The sequence below is a fragment of the Gopherus flavomarginatus genome, chromosome 15 (assembly GCF_025201925.1).
Source record: "Gopherus flavomarginatus isolate rGopFla2 chromosome 15, rGopFla2.mat.asm, whole genome shotgun sequence".
Lineage (NCBI taxonomy): Eukaryota > Metazoa > Chordata > Testudines > Testudinidae > Gopherus > Gopherus flavomarginatus.
This window is the reverse complement of record NC_066631.1, coordinates 21,799,242-21,822,248: the sequence shown is the minus strand read 5'-3', so window position 1 is coordinate 21,822,248 and position 23,007 is coordinate 21,799,242. Positions and strand designations below refer to the sequence as shown.

Sequence of the window (23,007 nt, the reverse complement as noted above, 5' to 3'; positions counted from 1 at the left end):
GTTAGTTCTGCTTCCTTAAATTTGGTTGCTATGCCGCCTTTTTTGGCTTCACTGCTCTTGATGCAGCCTATTCATCAAGCAGTGGATGCTCACACCTCCCAGTAATGGTATTAAGAGTTTATCTGTATGTGTTTCTTGGTCAACAGACCCCGAGATGTGGATATTGAGTGGCATATTAGTAGAAGCTAGTAGGAATCTAATTCTTTTGTAGAATATCCTGTATTACACTTTGATTTTTAGTGATGTCCACAAGCATTTTGATGCAATCAACTTCCTGGAGTTCAGGAGCAATCCCTATGTTACAGCCACAGCATCTGAACACAATTTCAGGCTATTTGCTTTTAAAATGTTTGACAGAGGGAAAAATCAGGACTGTATCCAATAAAATATCATTACAACCCTCATTATTTTCTAATTCTGTTTGCCCTCAGGGAACAGTCTTACAGAATTTAATGTATTTTTAATAGATTTTTTTAAATCATCCCATATATGTTTTTAATAGATAATGAGATCCCACTCATAGAATTCTACAGCCTGGTTAAGGAAATCTATAGATAGGACCTTAATCTCTATTAAATCTGATTGGGATTTAGAAGCATTTTTATAGAACCCTATAACATTTCTACAAGAGGCGTTTGGGTTTCATCCTTATTCAAGTCTACAGGAGTTTTGTTTTTGGGTGTTAAGACTGTGCACATGACGAGATGAAGGAAAAGGAGTCATAATCAAGTACACTGAAGAACTTGAATGGTGTTTCAGTGAATTTCCTCCTGCTAGTCCTGAGATGTGCAAAGATTAGCAATAATAAAATATTGTCAATATCTCTGCTGAATTTTTCCCAAACTGGAAATAAATGCAGATATGTTAGGAAGCTGAATGGCTGAAGGGATTCTCCAGTTTGCAGGTTCAAATTCAGATAAGAATGGCACCATAGAAACTGGTCCACGTGGCGATAGCATTCCAGTTACTAATGAGTGGATTTCCACATCATGAAAACCAAGCAAAGAACAGGGCAAAGAGAATGATCCACTTCTCACACCTAGAAGTGGCTTTTCTAGAACAGAGCTGAGGCACACTGGCAGGGCATCGAGTGGAATACTGCTTTTACAGATGCATTATCTGTCCTGTGGATAGAGGATTTATGTCAATCTAGCACCACTAATGGGCACAAAAAAGATTGACAAAAATGTGACACATTTCACAAGGACTAAATAAACAAACTAAGCAAAAGACCAGAATGCAAGACAGTCAGGTTTCCTAGATAGGATTTTCAAACCCCCTATGTGAATTAGATGAACAATAATCCCATTATTTATGCTCTCAAATCACTTGGGTCCTCCTGAAAATCCCAGCCCTTGACTGTTCAGAAGTGCAGTTAAATACTGAGGTATAGCACACCTATCCCATTGAAGAAGGAAGGCTCTGGCCGATCAAACACATTCCCAGTGTCACCAACTTAAAAAGACTCACGTCTGAATCAAATCTGCATCTTGGGCTGCCGGATCTTGACCTGGACAGAAAAGTAGGTTTGACGGACAACTGTTCTGGTTTGTCACCAGATATCTGCAGGGGTCGTATAAACTCCGAAATCACACAACGACTTCCAGAGGGGCTTTCGTTACCTACCCGTAAATAAAAACACAACAATTGGTACAAAGTGGCAACCTAGTTGACAGTCACAGCAGAGGCATTATATGCTGAATAGGTCACAGGGTGTGAACGACCATCTGACCCCTATTAATGGCTCCTCCAGAGAAGGGAGGGCAAAGGGTAGCACAGAGCAAGCATCCATTGCCACTTCCCATTCTGTATCTGTTCAGCAGATTAAAAGTCCCAAAAAACTTCTAATGGACAATTATGGGGAATGTGAAGACATTTTAATGTCAAGATCAGAGCTAAGGAGCAAATAAACATGAATCATCTCCCAATTTTTACCAACCAGCTGGAAAAGAGAAAAGGTTACTATATGAGATGACTACATGTTCTAGTAATTTCACACACATGCTAAGATTATTTTTCATGTTGGCATGAAAAAAAAACAAGCCTGCTTGTAAATACTATTTATTGGCAATAATAATATTTAGGTTAGCACTTGCATTAAAAAGTTTTAACTAATTAATGCTCAATACCCTGTAGGGAGATAGGTACGTACTACTGGTCCTAATCCTCATTTATAATAAGGCACTTTTACGTCACTGTGGATGTGCAAAGGGCCTTAATCTAAGTGAAAATATATACCCAATTTAAGATCTTTTCACTGCCAGAGAACAACCAAGTCCTACCATCTCCATTCTGCAGATCAGGTAACAAGGTCGGGTAAGTGCCTTGCCCAGTGCTACATGGTATATCAGTGGCAGAGCAGCATTAGAATTGGAGTTTCTTGTTCCACAGCCCATATTCTAAGTCACAAACACAATCATTAAACTTTCTAAAAAATGCAGGAGACACATTAAGGAAAAAATGAGAAAATTCTGGAGCCACTTTGAACATTTTTTTCTGATTATAAAAATGTTGCTAATAAAAGATAAAATACACCAGACCATTAAAGGAATAAGAGACTCGATCCTGCAAGATGCTAAGCAGCCTGAACTCCTAGTGACTATAGTAGACATTAAGAGTACTTAGTATTCCCAGGATCAAGCCCTAAAGGCTTGTGAAATATGCTTTTAAAAAATGTGCTTCTCAAGGCTGCAAAGGGGATTGGTAAACATGGAATATAAAATGCTGCCCTATGTTTTCCTTCACCAGTCAAACTACTCCCCTGGAGCCACAAGTAAGAAAGAAGGAAATAGCAAGCTGGGGCTAATTATATCTGAAGCAGCAGCAGCTGTAGAAAAATCAGAGCAAAGAATTTGGGGCACTGCTGCCACAATCAGATTTCTCAGCCTTCCTCTCCTCTCTTTTTAATACAACTAGTCCATGCTCTTATTTTCAAGTCCTGGTCACATGTGAGGTCAGCTGCTCCCCTCCAATTGCGCTAGGAGTTTGAAATGTGATATTTTGTTCTGGAAGTGCCTCTTCCCCGTTACATGCCACTGAGACTCATCAACTGTACCGCAGAGGAGGATGAGCTCCTAAAAGACATTGTCAGAGGGTTTTTTAGTATGTTCCTTGGTCCAACTTGATTTGTTCTCTCTGCACCACTTTAATTTTATAGCGCAACAGCTTAAGCACATTAACCACAGGGACATACATAAGGCCGTACAAAAGATTTATTGCAACCAGCCCTGCTTGCAGCAATCTCCGCACTGGCAACGGGCACATTTTTTATTTTTGGAATTTCTCTCATACTTTTAATAGAATAACGATTCCCTTTCAGAAACCTGCAGCTAATTTGGCTCCTTCCATTCACTGTTAATGCGTTTGCCACACCAGACTGTCATTCTAGAGTCTACAGATAATTGCTCCAACTGCTAGAATATATTAAAAGGAAACCAGTTCTGAGGCTCATGTCTATTGGATTTTCCTTGGTTTTGTTATATCCACTGCAGTGTGAGTTCTTCCTAGGCACCAGAATGGAAAGTTCCTTCGACACCCTACCCTTTGCTGTGTTCCCCATACAGGGGACTGGCCAGAATCTGAGCCTACATTAGATCAGACAGAACAACACAAAAGCAAGATCCTGGAACACTGTTCATGTCATGGGAATTGATGGGGGAACTCAGGAAGGGATGTTGGAAGTAGTACGTTTTAAGGAGGTATATGAAGGAGGAGAGAGGGTGCTCAGCAGGAGATAACAAGGAGCAGCATGATGGAAGGTCCAAGGCTGAGCATGGAAGCATGAGATAAAAGGCAAAAGGACTGGGAAAAGCGGTGGAGGGGGGAGTAAACAGGGGAGTAAGTGCCAAGATTAAGAGGGGAGCTAAATTATGGGGGCTGTGAAAATCAGGACACGGTGCTTGACTTTGATGCAGTAGAGAAGAGAGAGCTGCAAATGCAGCTGATGGGGCTGAAGCAGCAGAGAACATTAGCAGCTACATTTTGGACAGACTGGAGAGGTGAGAAGCAGGGAGGTAAGAGAAGAGGAAAGATCACAACAGTCAAAGCAAAAGATGACCGAGGCCTGGACAAGGATTTTAGCCATGATGGACAGGAAGGTAATGTGGGTTTTAGTAACAGAGAGGAAGAAGTGAAAGGACTGAGCAAGGGACTGAATGTGGTGGGTGGCAGGAGGGGGAGAAAAGAGAAGAATTACTACTCAATTTTAGAAAGAGGCAAATAGAAAGAAATTAAGCAACTTGCCTTGAGTTCACTTCAGAATACTGGATTAAGCATGCACCTGAGAGTCAAGAGGTCTGAGTTTTAATCCTACTTCTGATACTGTTTTGGTGTATGACCTTGGGCAAATCACTCTTACCCCTTCTGTGTCTCATTTGCCCCACCTAAATGGGGTCAATGATGGTTTCCTACCTAGGAAAGTGCAAATGACATAGGAGGACACTTCAGCAGCTATTCCAACCACTCAAGATGGATTTGGTTCCCAAATCTGATTTCCTGCTTCCTGAAATGTTACTTCCCTCTCAATTCCCCCTTCTCATTCAGCTACATCGGCAAGATCATTTCTCCCTTCCTCTAACAAGTGCCATCCTCTGTTAGCTTCCTATGCAAGAGTCGATGAAATGACAGCAGCTGCTCCTGAAGAAATCCCTCCTCCCTGTGTTCTTAGCCCGACAGGGCGTCTTCCATTTCGGACTATGGGCTAGCTACAGTGTAGATTGTTAGTTGTTAGTTACTGGGACTTTGCACAATGGAAATCATTCTTTCTTGTTGTTGTTGCTGCTGTTTAAGGTGGTGATTACTTATTTTTAAATAAAGTGTCTCAATTTGTCCAAATTCCAACAACCATGTAGACCTGTTGTTTTATGTTCTTTTCACTTCAGCAGTGGTTTTATAAAAAGCTACTGTAAGTGCAAATGAATTCACTAATAACAATCAACATTTTAGCAAAAAGGCAAATTGAAACTCGTATGTGAAACATGTTGTAAGCCTCTTGAAATCTCTTGCTCTTAGAGTTCTATAGAAAAAGCCAGCCCGTTTGGATTAAGTATGCATAGGTACAGTAACATAATTCTGCATCTGTAACTAAGACTAATTTTACAATCAGAATATCTTGGCATAGCACATTAAATTCTCTTCTCACTCTGGTGCAATGCCAGTGGCTTCACCTGGTTTGCACCACAATAAATACCAGGAGTTTCTGGTCCTATATGGATGCTTCTCCATTTATTAATTCATTGAAGACTAGGAATACATACATCCTTCCCCTCAGCCTAGTATCTGAAAAGTAACAGTAATAATGATAAGGATTAATGACAGAATTCACTGGAGAACAACAGTGTGTATATGTCTCCTGGAGGGGAGGATATTAGCCTGGGATGTGGAAAATCCTGGTTGAAGTCACTGCTCTGCCTGATTCTCCACAGTTTTTCATATCAGATCACTCCCAATCAGGGAGAGCAGAGATGTGATCCTGGGTCTCTCACATTCAAGGCCAGTGCCCTAATCCCGCAGCTAGAAATAATCTGTCTCCCACCCTCCCCTGCTCTGCCTCATCCCCAAACCCCCAACCCCTTCCTGAAAAAAATGTGTGTTCCACAGAACATTTCAGCAAAAAAGTTCCAAACAGCTCTAGTTAAAGGTTACCAACACAAAGGACCTTTCCCAGGGGCTTCTCATAGCAGAATGTATCATTCTGAATCCATGACTTGGGATCCTTTCTGAAGTGCAGACTGTTTTGAATGAATTGGTATAACAACAGCAAATGGGCATGGAAAGGTGTGAAAACCATAAGTGGTACCACATTTTCAACAGCTATTTCCTGTCAGGAGGCTTGCAAGGCTAATATTAGTATGATAGTATGTACTGCCTGGTGCTAAAACACAGGTAATAAGGATACCAAGGAACCAGGGCCAGCTCCAAGCACCAGCGCAGCAAGCAGGTGCTTGGGGTGGCCAACGGAAAGGGGCGGCACCTCCAGCTCTTCGGCGACGGGCACCTCAATCCCTGTTGGAGGGAAGGACCAGACGCTGAATTGCCCCTGAAGAACGAAGCGACAGCGGTAGAGCTGCCACCAATCGCGGCTTTTCCCATTTTTTTTTCCCGCCGCTTGGGGCAGTAAAAACACTGGAGCAGCCCTGTAAGGAATATCAGTGTTTTGATAATATGAACTTTAGAGTGAAAAAAGGAATCCAACTTCCTGAAAGTCTGGCTGTAGGTTATGTAATTCAACTGAATTTCCCCTCGCACCCTTCCTCCAGTCATTGTTTTCTCTTAGGGTCATTTTTTTTTTGCTGAGTCCACATTACAGTGGATGGAAGAGGAAAGGGTGTGGGCAACATTAGGGAGCAACTTATGACTTTCTTGTTCTAAGGGCTGTTCTAACCTGCACCAGCTCCTACTAGCTGAGTATTACTGGAGTGCATCATGCTCCAGCTACTCCTTTTGCTAGCCCCTATCTGCCCCTGTGCTCTGGAAAGGGAGGTTTAGGAGCCAGTCACCCCAGCTCTATCCCTGATGTGGACTCCCCCATGTCAGTGCCACCCGACAGGCACAAAAGGAGGGGAGTGGATCTTCACTCAGAACAGCAAAGCCTGTCTCTTCAGCTTGATTTGTCTTGCCAGCTGAGCTACTTTTCTTTGTTGGATAAAAGAACCTGAATGCATGTATCAGGTTCCAAAATACATCGACCTTCTCACCAAGAGCTCTTGTATAGGCTGTTTGGAACTAAGGTATTATGGGTCTAGTCCTACGCCCACGGAAGTCAATGGTTTTTTTTCCCTTGACATCAGTAGGAGTAGCACCAGACCCATAATATCTTAGTTACTAAACATGAAACTAAACTTTCCTGCTGCTGGAAGCCTCATATACATAAGGTACAAAGCAGTTGCCAGCATTTTGTCATGGCTGGCAACTGACCAGTGGAGGAAGTTTCAAGAATGATCTTCCAAGACAAGGAAATGCTGCCGATTCCTTCATTTAAAGGTCTCACGACACAATTAAAGCTGATCATACATAAAGTGGCTGGTCATGAACCAATTACGCCTTCCATCCTACTTACCGTACATTACTATTGACTGATCAGTTATGGACTACACTGTCTGACTGGGGAAAGAACATTAAAACACCCTTGGTACCTGGTCTTGTTTCTGATATTTGCTCTGTTTTGAAAGCTGTTCTTGTGTTCTCTCCTACCCAGGAAACAATACAAAATCTGCCCCTAATTCTGAGAGCTTGATGAGAACACCACTATTATGGTGAACTGGCTGATTTCAACTGTTAACAATGCTGCCCCCTTGCTTAAATATTATGGACCAAATCAATACTCAGCACAAGTTATTGACAGTCATGGATTTACACCAGGTATGAGTACTGGTCCAAATTTAAGACTCACTGTTGCTCACTTGAGTAGACCCATGTGTGAATAGGATGTGAGTAAACTTTTGCAGGATTAGGTCTTTAATGACTGGAGGGAGAACCAGGCTATATTTTCAAAGTTTCATTTGAAGACATGTTGTTCTTAGCCATTTCAATTACTGATTAGCAAACATCAAGAAGTTGGGAGAGTCTGACTTACTTAGGCCCCCAAAAGTTTAGTTGCTTATTGGAACATCTGGGGTCTATTTAAACAAATTTTAAAGATTTAAACTGAACCTTGCATATCTGCCAAGGGGATTCTGATGATTAATTAAGGGTATGTCTACACTACCCGCCGGATTGGCAGGCAGCGATTGATCCAGCAGGGGTTGACAAATTGCCCCACTTGCCTCCCTCCCATGGGAGGCCCTGCCAACCCCTCCTCTCAGCCCCGGCCCAGCCCTCTTACCATGCTGCTCAAAGCAGCAGGAGCTGCAGAGATGCGCTGGCGCCAGCAACTCGGCACACTGCGGCTCTCCGGGGGGTGGGGGGGGAGCAGGGGAGAGGCTGGGGAAGCCTTGCCAGCTGGGACCTCAGGCAGGCCGGACAGGATTGTCCTGTGGGCTGGATGTGGCCCGCAGACCGGAGTTTGTCCACCCGTCCACCTCTTTAGCAACTGGTTCTACACCGGTTTCTAAATTTAACAACCGGCTTCTTGCGAACCGGTGTGAACCGGCTCCAGCTCACCACTGCATAAGACTATAAACCAGTGGTTCTCAAACTTTTGCACTGGTGACCCTTTTCACATAGCAAGCCTTTGAATACGACCCCCCTTATAAATGAAAAACACTTTTTTATATATTTAACACCATTATAAATGATGGAGGCGAAGCGGGGTTTGGGGTGGAGGCTGACAGCTTGCAACTCCAGATGTAATAACTTCACGACCCCCTGAAGGGTCTCAACCCCCAGTCTAAGAACCCCTGTTATAAACCATTATGCAGCACAATGAGTGAGATTGCAAAGACGTCTCTTCTGTGTAAAGGAAAAATCACAATGTCCCACCATCTCTAAAGAAACCACTGAAGTGAACGGAAAAAAGAAAGTCTTCCTGTTCCATTTGACTTGGTTTCACATCAAGTTTGCCAGCCTTTGATGAATACAGTTGCTTATCTGCAGTGGTAGAGAAATGATTTGTGAATCACGGTACTTTTCCTGACAATAAAGAATGGGTTCCCCCCCACACTCATTCTTAGAAACTCAGGAAAATGAAATACAAAATGCAAATCTATTTTACTTTTTCAGCTTCTCTTCATATTTATTATAAAGCAATTGTTCAAGAAGCCTCAAAGCCTGATAAGGCAATGAAAAATTATCTCACAGCAATGCAACAGCTGTGAGTATTCTATTGCAATGTTAGTATCTCACAGTGATGCCTGAAGAACATTACAGTTTGGGGTGTTATCGATCCCCAAATGTCAGCACACCAATTGTCCAGAATTGATTTTCTTTTCTTCTCCTCCTTTTTAACTGGTTTATTCCTTTGCATTATGAAAAATGTCTCCACTGACAGATTCTTCTTTCCTTTAAAGTATGTAGTTTTCCTTGTGACAAAATCCACCAGACTAAGTCAGGAGATGTTTGGGGACAGATCTTCTGCTGGTGTAAACTGGTGTAGCTCCATTGCCTTCAATGAGGCTATGCCGATTTACACCAGCTGACGATCTGGCCTGTTAACTTAATTGCAGTCCATTCCAATTCCTTAATTGGAAAGAAAGAAAGAAAGAAAGAAAGAAAGAAAGAAAGAAAGAAAGAAAGAAAGACCATGACAGAGAACAAATGTCACTGATTATGCATTATATTTAATTATTATTTGTATTGCCATAGTACCTAGAGGCCCCATCCAAAGACCAGGGTTCTCTTGTGCTAGGCACTGTATGCATAATCACCACACTTTTCAGCCTTGATAGGCAGCTGGATGGGTCCCTTCCAAGTATCCTCTGATACCCTCCTGATCAATGATACTGCCTCAGCCTTTGAAAATTGCTTATGCATAATCGACAGTGAGCAAACTCAACTAGTCACAAGGCGTCGCCGCCTTTGGCAAAAAGAAAAGTCACCTGGCAAAAGTTCAACATGCCTCTTTGGGAAACACATAATGAAGGGAACAAAGTAAACAAAGAGACAATGATACGGACCTCCCTTATGAAGCATTTTGAGATATATTGCAGAAAACCACTGTATAAAAGTTAGGTAATTATTATTATTATTGTAAGTATAGGCACAATGAGAATGGAGCATATTTAAACATATCTTCCTTATTTTTAAATTAAATTCATTCATTTAGAACCTTGTTTTTACTTTATTTTTAAATTAAAATAAAGGGGCATTTTCAGTCAAGTTTCACTGTGGCTAAAATGGCTCTTTAATCCATCCATCATCACTAAACTGACCACATCCTGTTAAGTATAATCAACATTCTAGGGAGAAGTAAAAACTCAACAGATGTTATTTGCATAGAGGGCTTCTCAAAAGCATTCCATCCAAACTTTTTGGATGGAAAACTGAGTTTTCATCAAAACTAATATTTTTTATGGAAAGTGTCTGCTTTCCTCAATATTTCCAGCCCCCCCCCAATCAGGTTTGTGGGTTTTTTTTTCAAAAGTCCAAATTTTCTGCTGAAAGTTTTGACTAAAAAGAAAATATTTTCTTTTTTGTTGAAATTTCCCACAGAACATCTTTAGTTTTCAATCCTTTTTACCTACAGATTCCTTTCACAGAAGGAAAGGGGGGCGGGGGGAGAAGAAGGGGAATCAACACTAAGTCAGGGTGAGTCTCTGCCCCCCCCCACAGTCTACTGCTATCTCCAAGCTAGTGGGACAGCTCCTTTAACGCAAGGACCATCTATACCCAGAAGGCCAGTGATCAGCTCCCACAGACAATCCACCCAGGGGACCCTCACACAAGTGGTGGCCTATACTGGGATACAAACTGCTCTTGACCTCTGACACTCAAGACAAACTTCCCAAGGAGTCTTTTTTCACAAGTAATGAGGAATGATCATTAGGTCAAATTTTACTCTCAGTTACATTAAATCTCAGTAAATCCACTGTAATTGCAATGAAGTCAGAGAGCTACTCAGAAATGTCCCCAGGGCATACAGCTGAATCAGGGCCAAATACTGCTCTCTCCCACACATACAATCTCCTGCCATCAATGGGATTTGTTTACATGAGAGTTTAATTTGACCCCTAATTCAGCAAATTCCTTCAAATAAAAGTATCAGTTCTTACCTTTGCCTATGGAGGTGGCTATTCCATTCATTAACTGGGACAGAGATTTACTAGGGGAGCCAAGGACATCTGAGGATGCCACTGAGTTACTGCTCAAGAGATCAATCTTTCCAGCTTGCTGCCGAAACTTTTCCAGTTCCTTGGAGAGGAGGTTAAACTGTTCGCTCTGTGTCCGACATTTCTCCTCTAGCTCTCGTACCTTGGCCTGCACAACCAAGACATAAGAGATGCATTTGAATGGGATTACAGAGAGCTTTGGTCAGATCAGACTGTTAGAGAGTATCAAGAAGCAGGGATGGGCAAACTAGCTGGGAGCCCTCTTTTCCTCTCCCTAAACGTTTCCCAAATTTAGAGTTAAACCCTTTGGGAGTATATAATATGCGGGTAAATATTTTTTTCCACCACCAATTTCCAAGCAAGAGAAAGCTTGTTTTCGTACTGTTTTCAGTTAGGACCAGGAGTGGCACTGCTAGTAAATTTGCAAGATAAAGCCTTGCTTTGTGAAATTTTTCAGCCCAAATATTGCTGATTCAGAAAAGCAGCCCAGCTTCTCAATGATTCTGCAAACCAACCCCAAATCCTGGATCTCTTTTTGAGGTTTGCCCATCCTTAGCCATTAAATCACAGCTTCCTTAATTGCTATACTAATGTTTATAGAAAAGCTGCGATGGTTCATGCAGAATGTTGGTCTAGCCGTTGGCTGAATTCTATTTCAAAATTAATGTACACAACTAGATGTGCCAAACTGTCCAGAAGTAACCCAGACACCAGCCAACAGAGTATTACTCATAAGCTTCAGTAACACAAACATTTTGTAATTGGCAGGCTTTGCCTTTTTGTTTTAATTCTGAGGCATCAGGCCGTGACACAATAGAAATTATGTGGAAATTATGTAACAATCTGATGCATTATTTCCTAATCTGTTGTTTTATCATGTACCAACAGTCTTTGCATTCCATTTAACCTCCTTCCCCTCCATAGCCCTAGTAAAACTGCCATGTTAATGAGCATAAACTGGCTATGAATTAGATCCATTTCCCCCCATTCAATTGTTGCTACTGGAACTTCTTTTTGGAAGAGCAGAATTTTTCAAGTGGTGCATGAGAAAGACAGCTGAACGGCTACAAGCTTCTACACAAAAACCATAGCTGTATTACATCCATATGCCTCACGATGGGCATCAAACAATTATATGACTCATGGCAAGGCTAATGATGGAATTTATTCCAGGGCTCTACTGATGATGAACCTCAGTAATTTCAAATGTTCAGTAGTTTCCCCCACATGCCCCCTGGAAGAACACATGCATTAAAATGCCCCAGTTTCCTGATATAGAATGGAGTATTATTTTCTCATTAATAAAGTATTTCTAAAAATACAAGCAAATCTGAACACATAATTAATCTCTTCAAATTCATAAAATGCAAATTGGTTTAATCTTGCTTTAGAAATATGAACACATTTGGCTGATGTGGGTATCCTGAATGGAGCAAGAGATAATAACTGGAAAAGCCACAGACAGTGTGAAGAGTTCTAAACAAAGCTGAAGGGCTTTCGGTTTTTATTCTCCCACTGTTGGCTTAGGGTACCCAAATACGAGCCTTTACTATTTGTCACATTGCCACTTATTAGCAATTAGTTGAAAACTGGCAGTAGGGCTTCTGCACGCAATTTGAAAAGAAAATTAAATGGGGTACAGCAGTGAAAGGATTTAGGTTTCTAGAATCCCAATCTTTCCAATGGAGAGCTTTGGGAATAGTTATCAACTCTGTGTGCAAGAAACACCCTGAAGCTTTCCAGTATACTAACCCAAGTATTCCAAAATCATGAGTTAGTCCCTGAAAAATCATGAGATTGAAAAATAAACAAACAAACATGGGGTTCTTCTTATTTGCCTTTTGGGCTTTGAGTCATTAGCATCCACATTTTGAACTTTTCTCAGCAACCTGAAGGGCTAGAAGCTTTTTTTATTTTTTAAATGGAAGAAAAGATTCTGATATGATCACAGAGTTGATGCTTTAAGGAGAAAAAGTACCATGAAACTTGCAATAAAACTGAGAGCTGGCAATCCTGCATGTGCTTGTTTTCTAACACTAGACAACTGGTTGCTTGACTATTAATAACTAAAAATGAAATGGAGATCTGTACAAGGGCTCAGTCCAAGGCCTATACACCAATTAAGTCCCATTTAAGACCTATTATGAGGACTTTAGGGAGATTTAAATGCTGCATGGACCTTCAGCACAGGGGTGAATTTCATCCTACTAAAATAATGTCCACAGAAATTAAAACAGACCTTCAGAAAATTACACAAACAGATCTTGCTGAGCATTGATAATCTCTGACTCATAACCTAAACACAGCTAAATAACTGACACACTCTTTTCATTCATGTCACCATCTTTAATATTATATGTAATATTTTAAACATGACTTAATTTGTGAGCAGATTTATGTAAAAATGACTGTTCATGGCATACACCAAAAATGGCTTTAAACATCACATTGGTAATCTGCTAACAAATGCAAATATAGATTCAGATTACATTCTAACATAAAATCCTTCTGTAAATATATGATGTTCTTTACCAGTTTCTGATGTATGTTGAAAAGCTATGTAGACTTCATTTACAATGATCTGATTTTAAGTTAATACTCTTGCCCTTCCAAATCTAAATAAAATGGCTCAGAAGAGGCTGCTAAATGGCAAAGGTCACTGAGTTCTTACTGAAATTAAAGGATCAGCTACAATTGTTGGAAAAGATATCTGGGAAATCTGCAAGTCAGAAATGTTTCTGGTGGTACTAAACAAATACAGTACTGAAAAGCTACACAGAAATAGTTACATTATTATAACTATGCCCATTGCTAATAGAAAACACTGACACTTTCTTCAGAGAAGTAAACATGCTAACCTCCCTGAAAAAAATGTAACAGTCTTCCTCGCAAAACTGCAATCAGAGTATACTATCCCCTACCACAACTCTGCTGTTCACTTCTCATTTCCAGATCATTCAGACAGTATTGGCAAACCACATTCCAACATCACATGGCATCTGCCAACATCCTGGATGCTCCTCAATTATATTTCACATGGTCATACATCAAAGCATGAAGACAGCCCTAGTATCACTAAAAGAGGACATCCTTATGACCAAGGAGGGAGTCCCCATCTAGAAGCTCATACTACTTGACCTCTAAGCAACTTATGATGCAGTCATTCACATTCTTCTGTTGGCCTTTCTGCATGAGAAGGCTGGAATAGAAGCAGGGCCAGTGCTACCATTTAGGTGACCTAGGCAATGGCCTAGGGCGCCAGAATTTTGGGGTGGTGCTATTTTGCCGGAGGGGCAGCACGCGGGTCCGGTGGACCTACCGCAGTCATGCCGGCGGATGGTCTGCTGCTGGAAAGGCTCCGGTGGAGCTGCTGCAGTCATTTCGGCAGACGGTGCACTGGTCTAAAGGCTCCGGCGGACCTACCGCAGTCATGCCTGCTGCAGGTCCACCGGAGCCTTTAGACCAGCGGACCGCCCACCGGCATCACTGTGGCAGCTCCACTGAAGCCTTTCCAGCAGTGGACCATCCGCTGGCATGACTGTGGTAGGTCCACCGGACCCGTGGGGGGCGGCGAAATCGCTGTCCGCCTAGGGCGTCAGAAACCCTGGCGCCGCTCCTGAATAGAAGGCCTAGCATTGGCACAGTCATTCCTCTCCAACGGACTAAAAGTAAGGTAGAGGGCAAGTGCTCTGCTTCCTCAATTGCCCTCGTTTATGGAGACCCTTTGAGATCTAATTTTTCCCTGCCCTCTTGACTATCGAAATGAGACTCCCTGGAAGATGTGGTGAGAGGCCATAGACTACGATGCCAACAATACATTGATATCACCCAGCTGCAATCAACACCATCATGAGGATGTCACCATGCCTAGAGGAGAGCAGCTCCTGGTTGAAGAGTAGTTGGCTCACACACAATCTGGGCAAAACTGAAGCAATTCTTTGAAGAATTAGCCAGGGTCCATATGTCCCCTGTCTCCTGTTCTTCACATTGGTGAGAACCCTCTCGGTCCTGTTCAAAACAGCAATTAGCTTAGAAGAACAGTTGGCATCACTGATATTGAAAAATGTCTCACTAAGAAGCTTCACCTCTTACTGCCAGATGGGGACTGTGATTCACTGTCTCTGGATCCCCAAAGTAGCATCAATGTGGAGGTTCCTGCTTGTGCATAACGTGTTTCTCACCTTATCCCTATGCACCGATCCTTCCACTCGCTCCTAATCTGCGGCTGTTGATAGTTCAAGGCTTTCATCCTGATCATCAGAGCCATCAACAAGTTGGGACTCAGCTACATCAACGACTACGTTTCCATCCACCACTCACCAAGACAGCTGTGCTCCTCTGGGACAATACAATTCACAACACCATGGGGCAGCCACAGACAAATAGTTCTACAATGAGGGAGATTGGCTGTGGAATGAGCTGTCATACACCAGGGTCTTGCCACCTTCAGGGTGTGCTGCAAGACACTTCTCTTTGACAAAACTTTCCTACCATAACAAAATTAATGGGAGATGGGGAGAAGGAAAGAAGCAAAAGCATTGGAGATTTCTGTACCAGGGAAGGGAGAAAAGCCAAAGACTCTTGAAATCCCTTAGGGACCTTGCTATGAAGACCTAATTTATTTGTGCAGTGATCAGCAATATAAAAAAAAACTAATAAAAACTATAGATAGATACATTTGCCATATTCCATATTGATAAATAACTGTTTACACTGCCTTTTATCTTCTATTAGATATGAGCCACCTGCAGGATAATAAACTTCTGGAGTCTCTGATCTGAAATCCTAGAGCAAGTCGGGGTTGTACAGTACATGGCAACTGGAGACTACTTAGTTCTTTATATAGCACTTTTCATTGTTAAAGAGCTTTACATTTGAAAGAGTTGTCAGGAAAGAGATCACAGCAGCAGACACCTGTCAGTAAGGAAATGGGGATTAATAATATGAAGAAATAAGCACCCAGTGATGTGATTTCTGAGAGTTCTTTTAATGTGTACCTTCATTTTCATAAAACGTATTTACCATTTGGAAGATTATTAATATGCATTGTTTGCTTAGTGCCAAATTTTCTCACTAGATGGCCCCATCCCCCTGAATAACCAAAAGGATTTATATCACATTCCATATTCAAGATGTGGTCCACTGTAATTGTGTGTCTCCTTCAAAAGCATAGGGGCCAGATTTTCAAAAAGAGCTGAGTACTGAGCAGCTTCTATTTTGGCACTTAAATGAAATAGTCATATTTTCAAAACTGTTCACTACTTTTGACAACCAATGGGGCTGCTGGGTTCTGACCACTTTTGAAAATCTGGCCACTTAATTTAGGTCTCTAAATTGGAACTGAACTCTTGAAAATACAGTTTCAGATCATAAAAATAAGAGCAGAATTTGGTCAAAAGTGGGCAGTTTACAACAGACCTTGAAGATCTTTCTAAGCTACCCTTTGAAATAGGTGTCTCTCTAATTCATTTCTTAATCATAAATGCAGATGACTTTATGTATCAAAAACAGGGAAGGTGTGTGAAGTTTCTACTTGGCTACAAGACTTTTACCCCACTTTTTGCTGTACTGGAGAATCAAATGGAAAAGAGATTCTATACTCACTTTGTTTTTTGTACAAATGCACAAAATGTTCTGACTGCAAGTTTGCTTTAATGTGAAAATTTATGTTTAAAGATATTTATATGCTGTATGGCAAAAAATACCTTCCATCAGCTTCAACATTAGCTTGTTATATTCTGCCATATCTTAAAAAAACCTTTTCAGGAATAGACACTCACGCAGTGTCACACCACTGACAGTTTTTAGGAAATATAGAATGCACATTTTACACTTCAGATATAGTGTTATCTTGATGCATTAGGATTTATACACATAGGGGAGCATTCATCCCGCATAGAGGACATACTAAGCTTGGCATGGAGGTCAATTTTACTCATAGGCTTGATCCATCTCTCATTGAACTCAATGAGAATCTTTCCATTGACTTCAATGGGACTAGGTTCACCATGTCTAGCTCAGCAAGGTAAGCTGTTACTTCTGCAGTTCAGTTCACAAATCTAAGTTACAAGAAAACCCCATATATATTGCTCAGCCCAGAAAATGCAGGGGGAAAAAGGGGCAGGAGCCCAAATGTAAAACCAGCTTCCAATCAGGTTCAACAAACAGAAAATCTCTAATTTCAAAAATGTTGACAGTAAAGTTCTCTCTGTGCTTGCTAAATCACTGTGTAAGTGGGATGGAGATTACAGAGCTAGACATACTGGAGACAAGCACTGCAAGTGAAATGTCCACCATGCTGAATGGGGTGTGTAAATTGTGAGTCTGGGAGGGACACGATGTGCCACCCTTCCATACCTGCTGAGTTGGGGGGGAAATTGGGCTCTCAGGGTCTGAATGTGTCCTGCCTGCTCCTGCTGCCATTGGTCGGCTGGGGTTAGGATGGGCCAGCTGATTGGCTCCTACCTGCAAAAGCTGGGTCCTTTTGGTTTTGTTCCAGCCCCATTCTTTTCCACCCTTATCAAGGATGCTGGATCTCTTATGATGCTGGAGGCCTTGCTGATTGCTAAATTTTGTTGGGTGGTTGGAAGGCATTTTTCCCATATGGCAAAACAGGCAAATGGCTGCGTGGGTATTTTCCACCTTCTATCCAGCATCCCAGAGGTCCAGCTCCAGGGTTTACAACATTACATTTGTTGCAATTTTGGCAGGTTCCAGTTTAGTGGTGGGTTTAAAAAAAAAAGGGTCTGATGTGAGTCCTTGTAATTCAATGGGCTTCTTGGGCATGAATCCCAAACACAACATGGTATGGTAAGGATGTACACTCCTCTGTCTTGCACAGCGAGGGGTTCCCCACTACTCACCTCTCCACTTCTGGTGAGGATGAGGGGAATGAGTTGGGACTCTGGCTTCCTGTCAATAGCCCTGGGCAGCCTTGGTTCAGTAGAGAGGCACTGCCCTTTTACTCACACTCAGGTTTGTAGAAAATGAGGTTATTCGTGCCCAGCTGAATTCCATACCGGAACAACCCTGCTGGGTAGCTCCATCAGTGGTTCCTCATTGGTTAATAGTTTAATAAAGTTGCTGCCGCCACATTTAACCATATGCTGGTGGGCGTGTCTCATTGTTTCTGTATCTGCCTCAAAGTATCCCAGTGCAGAGAGGCAGCACAAGACCTAAGCAACACTTGTGAATTTGATACTCCATTCCATAGCTTTATCATTCCAGCTCAGACCTTACCAAAATGGGATACTAGTCCATGGTTTCCTTAAATTAGAGACCACTTATTGTGCCCAACTGTACAACAGTTTTGTGAGAAAGTAATTTTCCACTGCAGACTGGATTGAATCTATTTCACTTGTGACTTTCCAAACTGCATATATAAATGTTATTTATAATGAACAGTGTTGCTTCTAAAATCTAAAATGGTTTCTAAAATCTAGAATGAAGCAGACTTTTTCTGTTACAGGATAGATATTGTTTGCACAAGGCAGATGTAAGACTAGATGAGCCACTTTCCAGGTGGACAGTTTGAATTCAGGCTAATGGTGAAATAACATTTTCTGCTCCTGGGATATCATTTTGTAGATTTTATTTTTTCATGCAGCAGCAGTACCTTTTGGCGAGTGGCTGAATAATTTAGCCACAGGTGAATACATTCTTAAAGTACTGCATTGTAAAATTTCCTTTACATTCACAAAGAATCTATCTGAATTCAGACACAATCCACACAGTTTGAAAGTCAAAACTTTGCATAAAACACTGAACCATTCTTACTGAGCATACTCATAAGAACATCACTTCAGGTTTGGTATCTGAGCTGCTATTAAGAAATCATGCCATGTTCAAAGGCTAACCTCTTGCAGAAAGAGCTGCTGGCTCTGGTAATTTGACTTGCCTTCCTCCCCGGGTTGCAACAATATCAGTGCCAAGCATGCTTGCATAATAATGGTTCTATCATGTATTCCATGCAAGGGAAAGCAGGACTATCACATACATTTTGAATGGAGGGGAATAGGGATGGGGAAGGGAGGAGAATTTATGCCCTAAAATACCTGCATGCTGTCCAAGGTGTTCTGGGTGAAGTGCAAAGCAATAAATTCCAAACAAGACACAGTAAACAAAGAGATGTGAAATAAAGAAAGAAATAAAATACAGTTTTGAACACTTTTTTTTACATTTCAGAACAAAATATATTGAAACAGTTACCACATGTAAAAACATGCATTAATGCAAATCACACTGTACATTTTAGAAATCAATACCGCTGCTGATCTTGAATCTCAAAAGGCAGATTAAATAAACACAAAGGTAAAATGAATAGGCTTAGTGAAACATAAAACAAAAGAAACTTTGTTTGATGGGGTTATGCAAATCAGAGGTAGCAGACAAATCAGGTAAACAGGAATTTTGTTTGGCTTTCAAGGCATATATATTATCATTTGTCTGCTTTATTTCCACTTATTTCCCCTTGTCTCATATACATTCCAGAAGGCACTCTATTATCTTTTAAAAAATCAATTTTAATATATATGACAACAATGAAAGCATATGAGTAAAGCTTTTCCTGTGGAGAAATATATTTTTCAAGGAAATAAAACATACATAAATGAACTAAACAAAATCTTCTTCTATAGATGATCATTGCACCAAAAAGTTCTGTCTTCCATCAACACATGGGGAGGTAGGTGCATGGATGGAAGAAGTGGTTACACAGAAGAAAGGGAGGACTAGAAAATATGTATTTTTTCCAAAACACTGTGCCAAGACATTCTTTACCAAATGAAGCATTGACAAGGTACTAGCTGCAGCCAACCTATTTATGGGTATCGTCTTTCTGATGAATTTATATATTATTAAGTGGTTATTAATTCATAGTGACTTGTATGATATTTGTCTCAGGAAGAAAGGAACAATTTGTTACTCATCACTGACAATCTATTATGTATGAAATAGAAATGAACAATAAAAAGAAATCTGGCTGCAATTAGAGTGCCATTTTACTATTTCACATATACTGTCTTATGTATGTTACCCATCCAAGTGCTACAGATAACACAATAGGAAGATAACACAAACCAGAATATGTAGTGACCAGCACTGAAATTAACTGAGAGGTATTGCTTACCACAAGGACTTATTCATAGCACTCATAGCACTTACTTTTAGGATCTTGTAGGAGCTGTTCTACACTTCCAAACATCAACCATTGACTCCAATGAGCTTTTAATCTGTCTCTAGCAGACTACATTACTACATTTCTGCTAAAACTGTTTCCCACTCTGGGAAATTTTTCAAGATTTAAAAAGTTTTGCCTATTCTGAATCAGGACAAACCACCAAAATCTTGAACATTTTTACAAACTAACAATCATAAAAATTTTGAGCTCAGGTCAGTTTAAATGTTTTGTTTGGATTTTGACTTTTGTTGTTAGTTTTTTTTTAACAGTACAGTTAGCTTAAATTTCAAAATCAAAAATTGTTTAGAACAGAAAAAACAGAATTTTAAATTTGGACTATTTAAAAAAAATTCCATTTTTTTTTCAAAATTAGAAGTTTGTCAAAATCGATCCTTTTCTGCAAACAGTTTCAGTTTCAATAAACTGCCATTTTCTCATGAAAAAAATGTTTTGTTGAAAATTTATCGACCAGGTCTAATTTCTGCTGCCTTTGGTTGCCCCTTGCCCTGGTCCAGCATAAAATTACGGGCCACCTTACATGCCAAATTAACAATGCTGGGAGGTAAAAAATGTGAATATTAATCCCCAGGAAATGCTCTGTGCCAAGATCATAATTGCTCTGAGAAGTTGTTAATGAAGCTAATATAGATTTTTTTATTCTTCCCTTTTCCTCTGTTCTTCCTCTTTTTAACGGTAGGTACAATTTTAAGGGATTTATGGTGAGATGTGTAAAAATCTTGATTTAAAATAAAAACAAAGGAACTTTTAAACAAATATTTCTGTATTTTTTTTCTCCTGACAGATGAATAGAAGGAGTTTTGATGGACACATATTGCTAATGCAATCTTATCTTTACCATTAACTGTTTTGAGCTATAAAATGACCTCAGACTCTTTTGCAATAGAATGATGGAAAATAAACAATAATAATACTTATATAATAGCACATCTTATCCATAGATCTCAAAGCAATACACAAAGAAAGGTCTCATTATCTCAATTTTATGGATGCAGAAACTGAGGCACAGAGACGTGAAGTTATTGGTGGTAAGAGAACACAGGTTTCTTGGACTCTCAATTCAGTGCTCTAGGCATTGGACCATAGCAGCATCCTCTAATGCATATATGAGCTACAAATGAAGAGGAATATTTACCCATGAATTACTACAGCCTGCAAGAAGCAATCATGGTCTTGTCTTACTGCAATGAGAAAGGAACTGGTATAACGATGACAAGAATAAACAATAGCTTCCTTACCTCTAGCAGCTGAACTGCGCCTTCATGTTCTTTCTTTGCTTCAACCTGAGCCTTTTATACAATTAAAAAAAGGAGGAAACCAGGTTATTCAGTCATGCCATATTCATTTTGCACTAAAATAAAAAATAGCTACAGGTTTGCCTGAATATGACACTTTAAATCATATTTTTATAGTCTTATATTCAGATAAAATACAATTAAATCAAGTTTAATAATCAGAGCCAGCACTATATGAATATATCACCTGTTAACTCAACAAAATGCCACTAATTATTATACTGTATATGGGTTTGAACCAAAGTCCATTAAAGTCAATGGGAGCTGGATCTGGTACTGGCGCTGCTTAAGTTTAAATGTAAGTGGTCCTACTGAAGTCAAGTAACAAAACAATTCATAAAATGCTGCAATGCCGCCCATTCATTAAGATTAAACACTTTGTAACTTGGATTCATTAATTAAAATTTAATTTCATAGAGCATTTTGAAAAGTTAGGATATTAATAGCACTTTAAAGTCATATATAGATATAGAGAGATTTTTATTAGCCATTATATTTTGTTACTTGAATGTTAGTGAGGCCTCTCATGTACCATCTCCAGGGTCCTTGTCTTAGTTTATTTAAGCAGTGACAATATTTTTCAGTATTTGAGCAGAGCCACCCTCCTCATTCTCACCTAATCCAAAATCTCTGTTTTAAAGGAGACCCTACTCAGAAGTGATAGAGCTAATTAAATGACAGCTATTTTCAGCTGGCAGTACATATGGCATGCTTTTTTTAAAAACAACAACAAGAAGAAAACACTCTGATAAATGACCACTAAAATCATCCAAGTTAAGTGACAAAAATTGTTTCCAACAATAAATTTCACGGTAAAGGAGTTAAATGGAATAGAATTTTGCCACAATGCAGAAGGTGCTGGGCAATTATGTGCAATGACATTCAACTCAACAGTTTAAAAACTGGCAATAGTTAACATTTGCTTTAATGGGGCTGTTTGATGATTGGTAAAACAGTGTTAACTGCCGATGAAAAAATGTTCTATTTAATTGTAATAAGATACGGACATTTAACTACTACAATGGACTGGAAGCAATATTTAAGACTAATACCTGAAGGACAAGACAGCTAAAAAGTAGAGGAAAGTCCACCACCAGAAATTCAAAAAGAAAATGCACATATTTATGCGCCTACCACTTATTTAGTCTTGGAGCTCAAATCCAGTAACAACAGGTAGATCCTAATTCAGCAAAGCACATAAACACTTTGGCATCTTAGCAGACGTATGATGCATTGCATCTGTAAAGGCCTTTTCAACTATTAGCTATTTAATCCCTCCCTGACCAATTAGCTGTTTGCATGCCTCTAGTAAGTGCTTCATAAACCACAGGTGGCCCATAAATCGGTTTGGGAACTGTTATTTAGGTTATAGTTTAGCTAAATTAAAAAATATAAACATATTAATTGTAAACGGGGCATGCAGGTTTCACCAATGGACAGCACAGAAGATTATATATAAAGTAAAATCTCTATGCCCATGAAAATATGGTGAAATTCCGCTAAAACATCAGTTTCATGACTTTGTATTCCAGTTTATATAAAATTACTATCTCAATTTCACAAATTTAATCAATAGATTTAAAAACTCTCAGTGCCTTTGGTCAAGTCTAAGTTTAGTTTTTGGGTCCTTGACAAACTAGATCACTACAACTGTAATTTCTTAGTGAAATTGTACAATTTTAGCAGACATATAGTGAAAACTCTACCCTGGTTTATACCAAATTGAATGAACTATAAAAGAGGGATTTTAGGGGGTGGGGTACGCGCGTGCATGTAGGTACTGTTATGGTTATATAAACTCTTTGTGTATTTG

The 23,007-nt window shown here is 40.1% G+C and overlaps 1 protein-coding gene across 7 annotated transcripts in view; it reads right to left on the bottom strand.

Annotated features, from left to right (window-relative positions):
* RIMBP2 (RIMS binding protein 2) overlaps window positions 1–23,007 on the bottom strand; it is a 349,201-nt gene that overhangs the window by 69,332 nt on the left and 256,862 nt on the right. For 5 of the 7 annotated variants that reach the window (XM_050923458.1, XM_050923459.1, XM_050923460.1 and 2 more), the window contains 4 exons: window positions 21,138–21,188; window positions 18,758–18,778; window positions 10,647–10,851; window positions 1,471–1,622 (listed from right to left, as the gene is read on the bottom strand). In XM_050923458.1, the coding sequence (XP_050779415.1) occupies window positions 1,471–1,622; window positions 10,647–10,851; window positions 18,758–18,778; window positions 21,138–21,188 (429 nt within the window). The remainder of the gene's footprint in view (window positions 1–1,470; window positions 1,623–10,646; window positions 10,852–18,757; window positions 18,779–21,137; window positions 21,189–23,007) is intronic. The other 2 variants (XM_050923461.1, XM_050923464.1) reach the window with 1 other exon arrangement.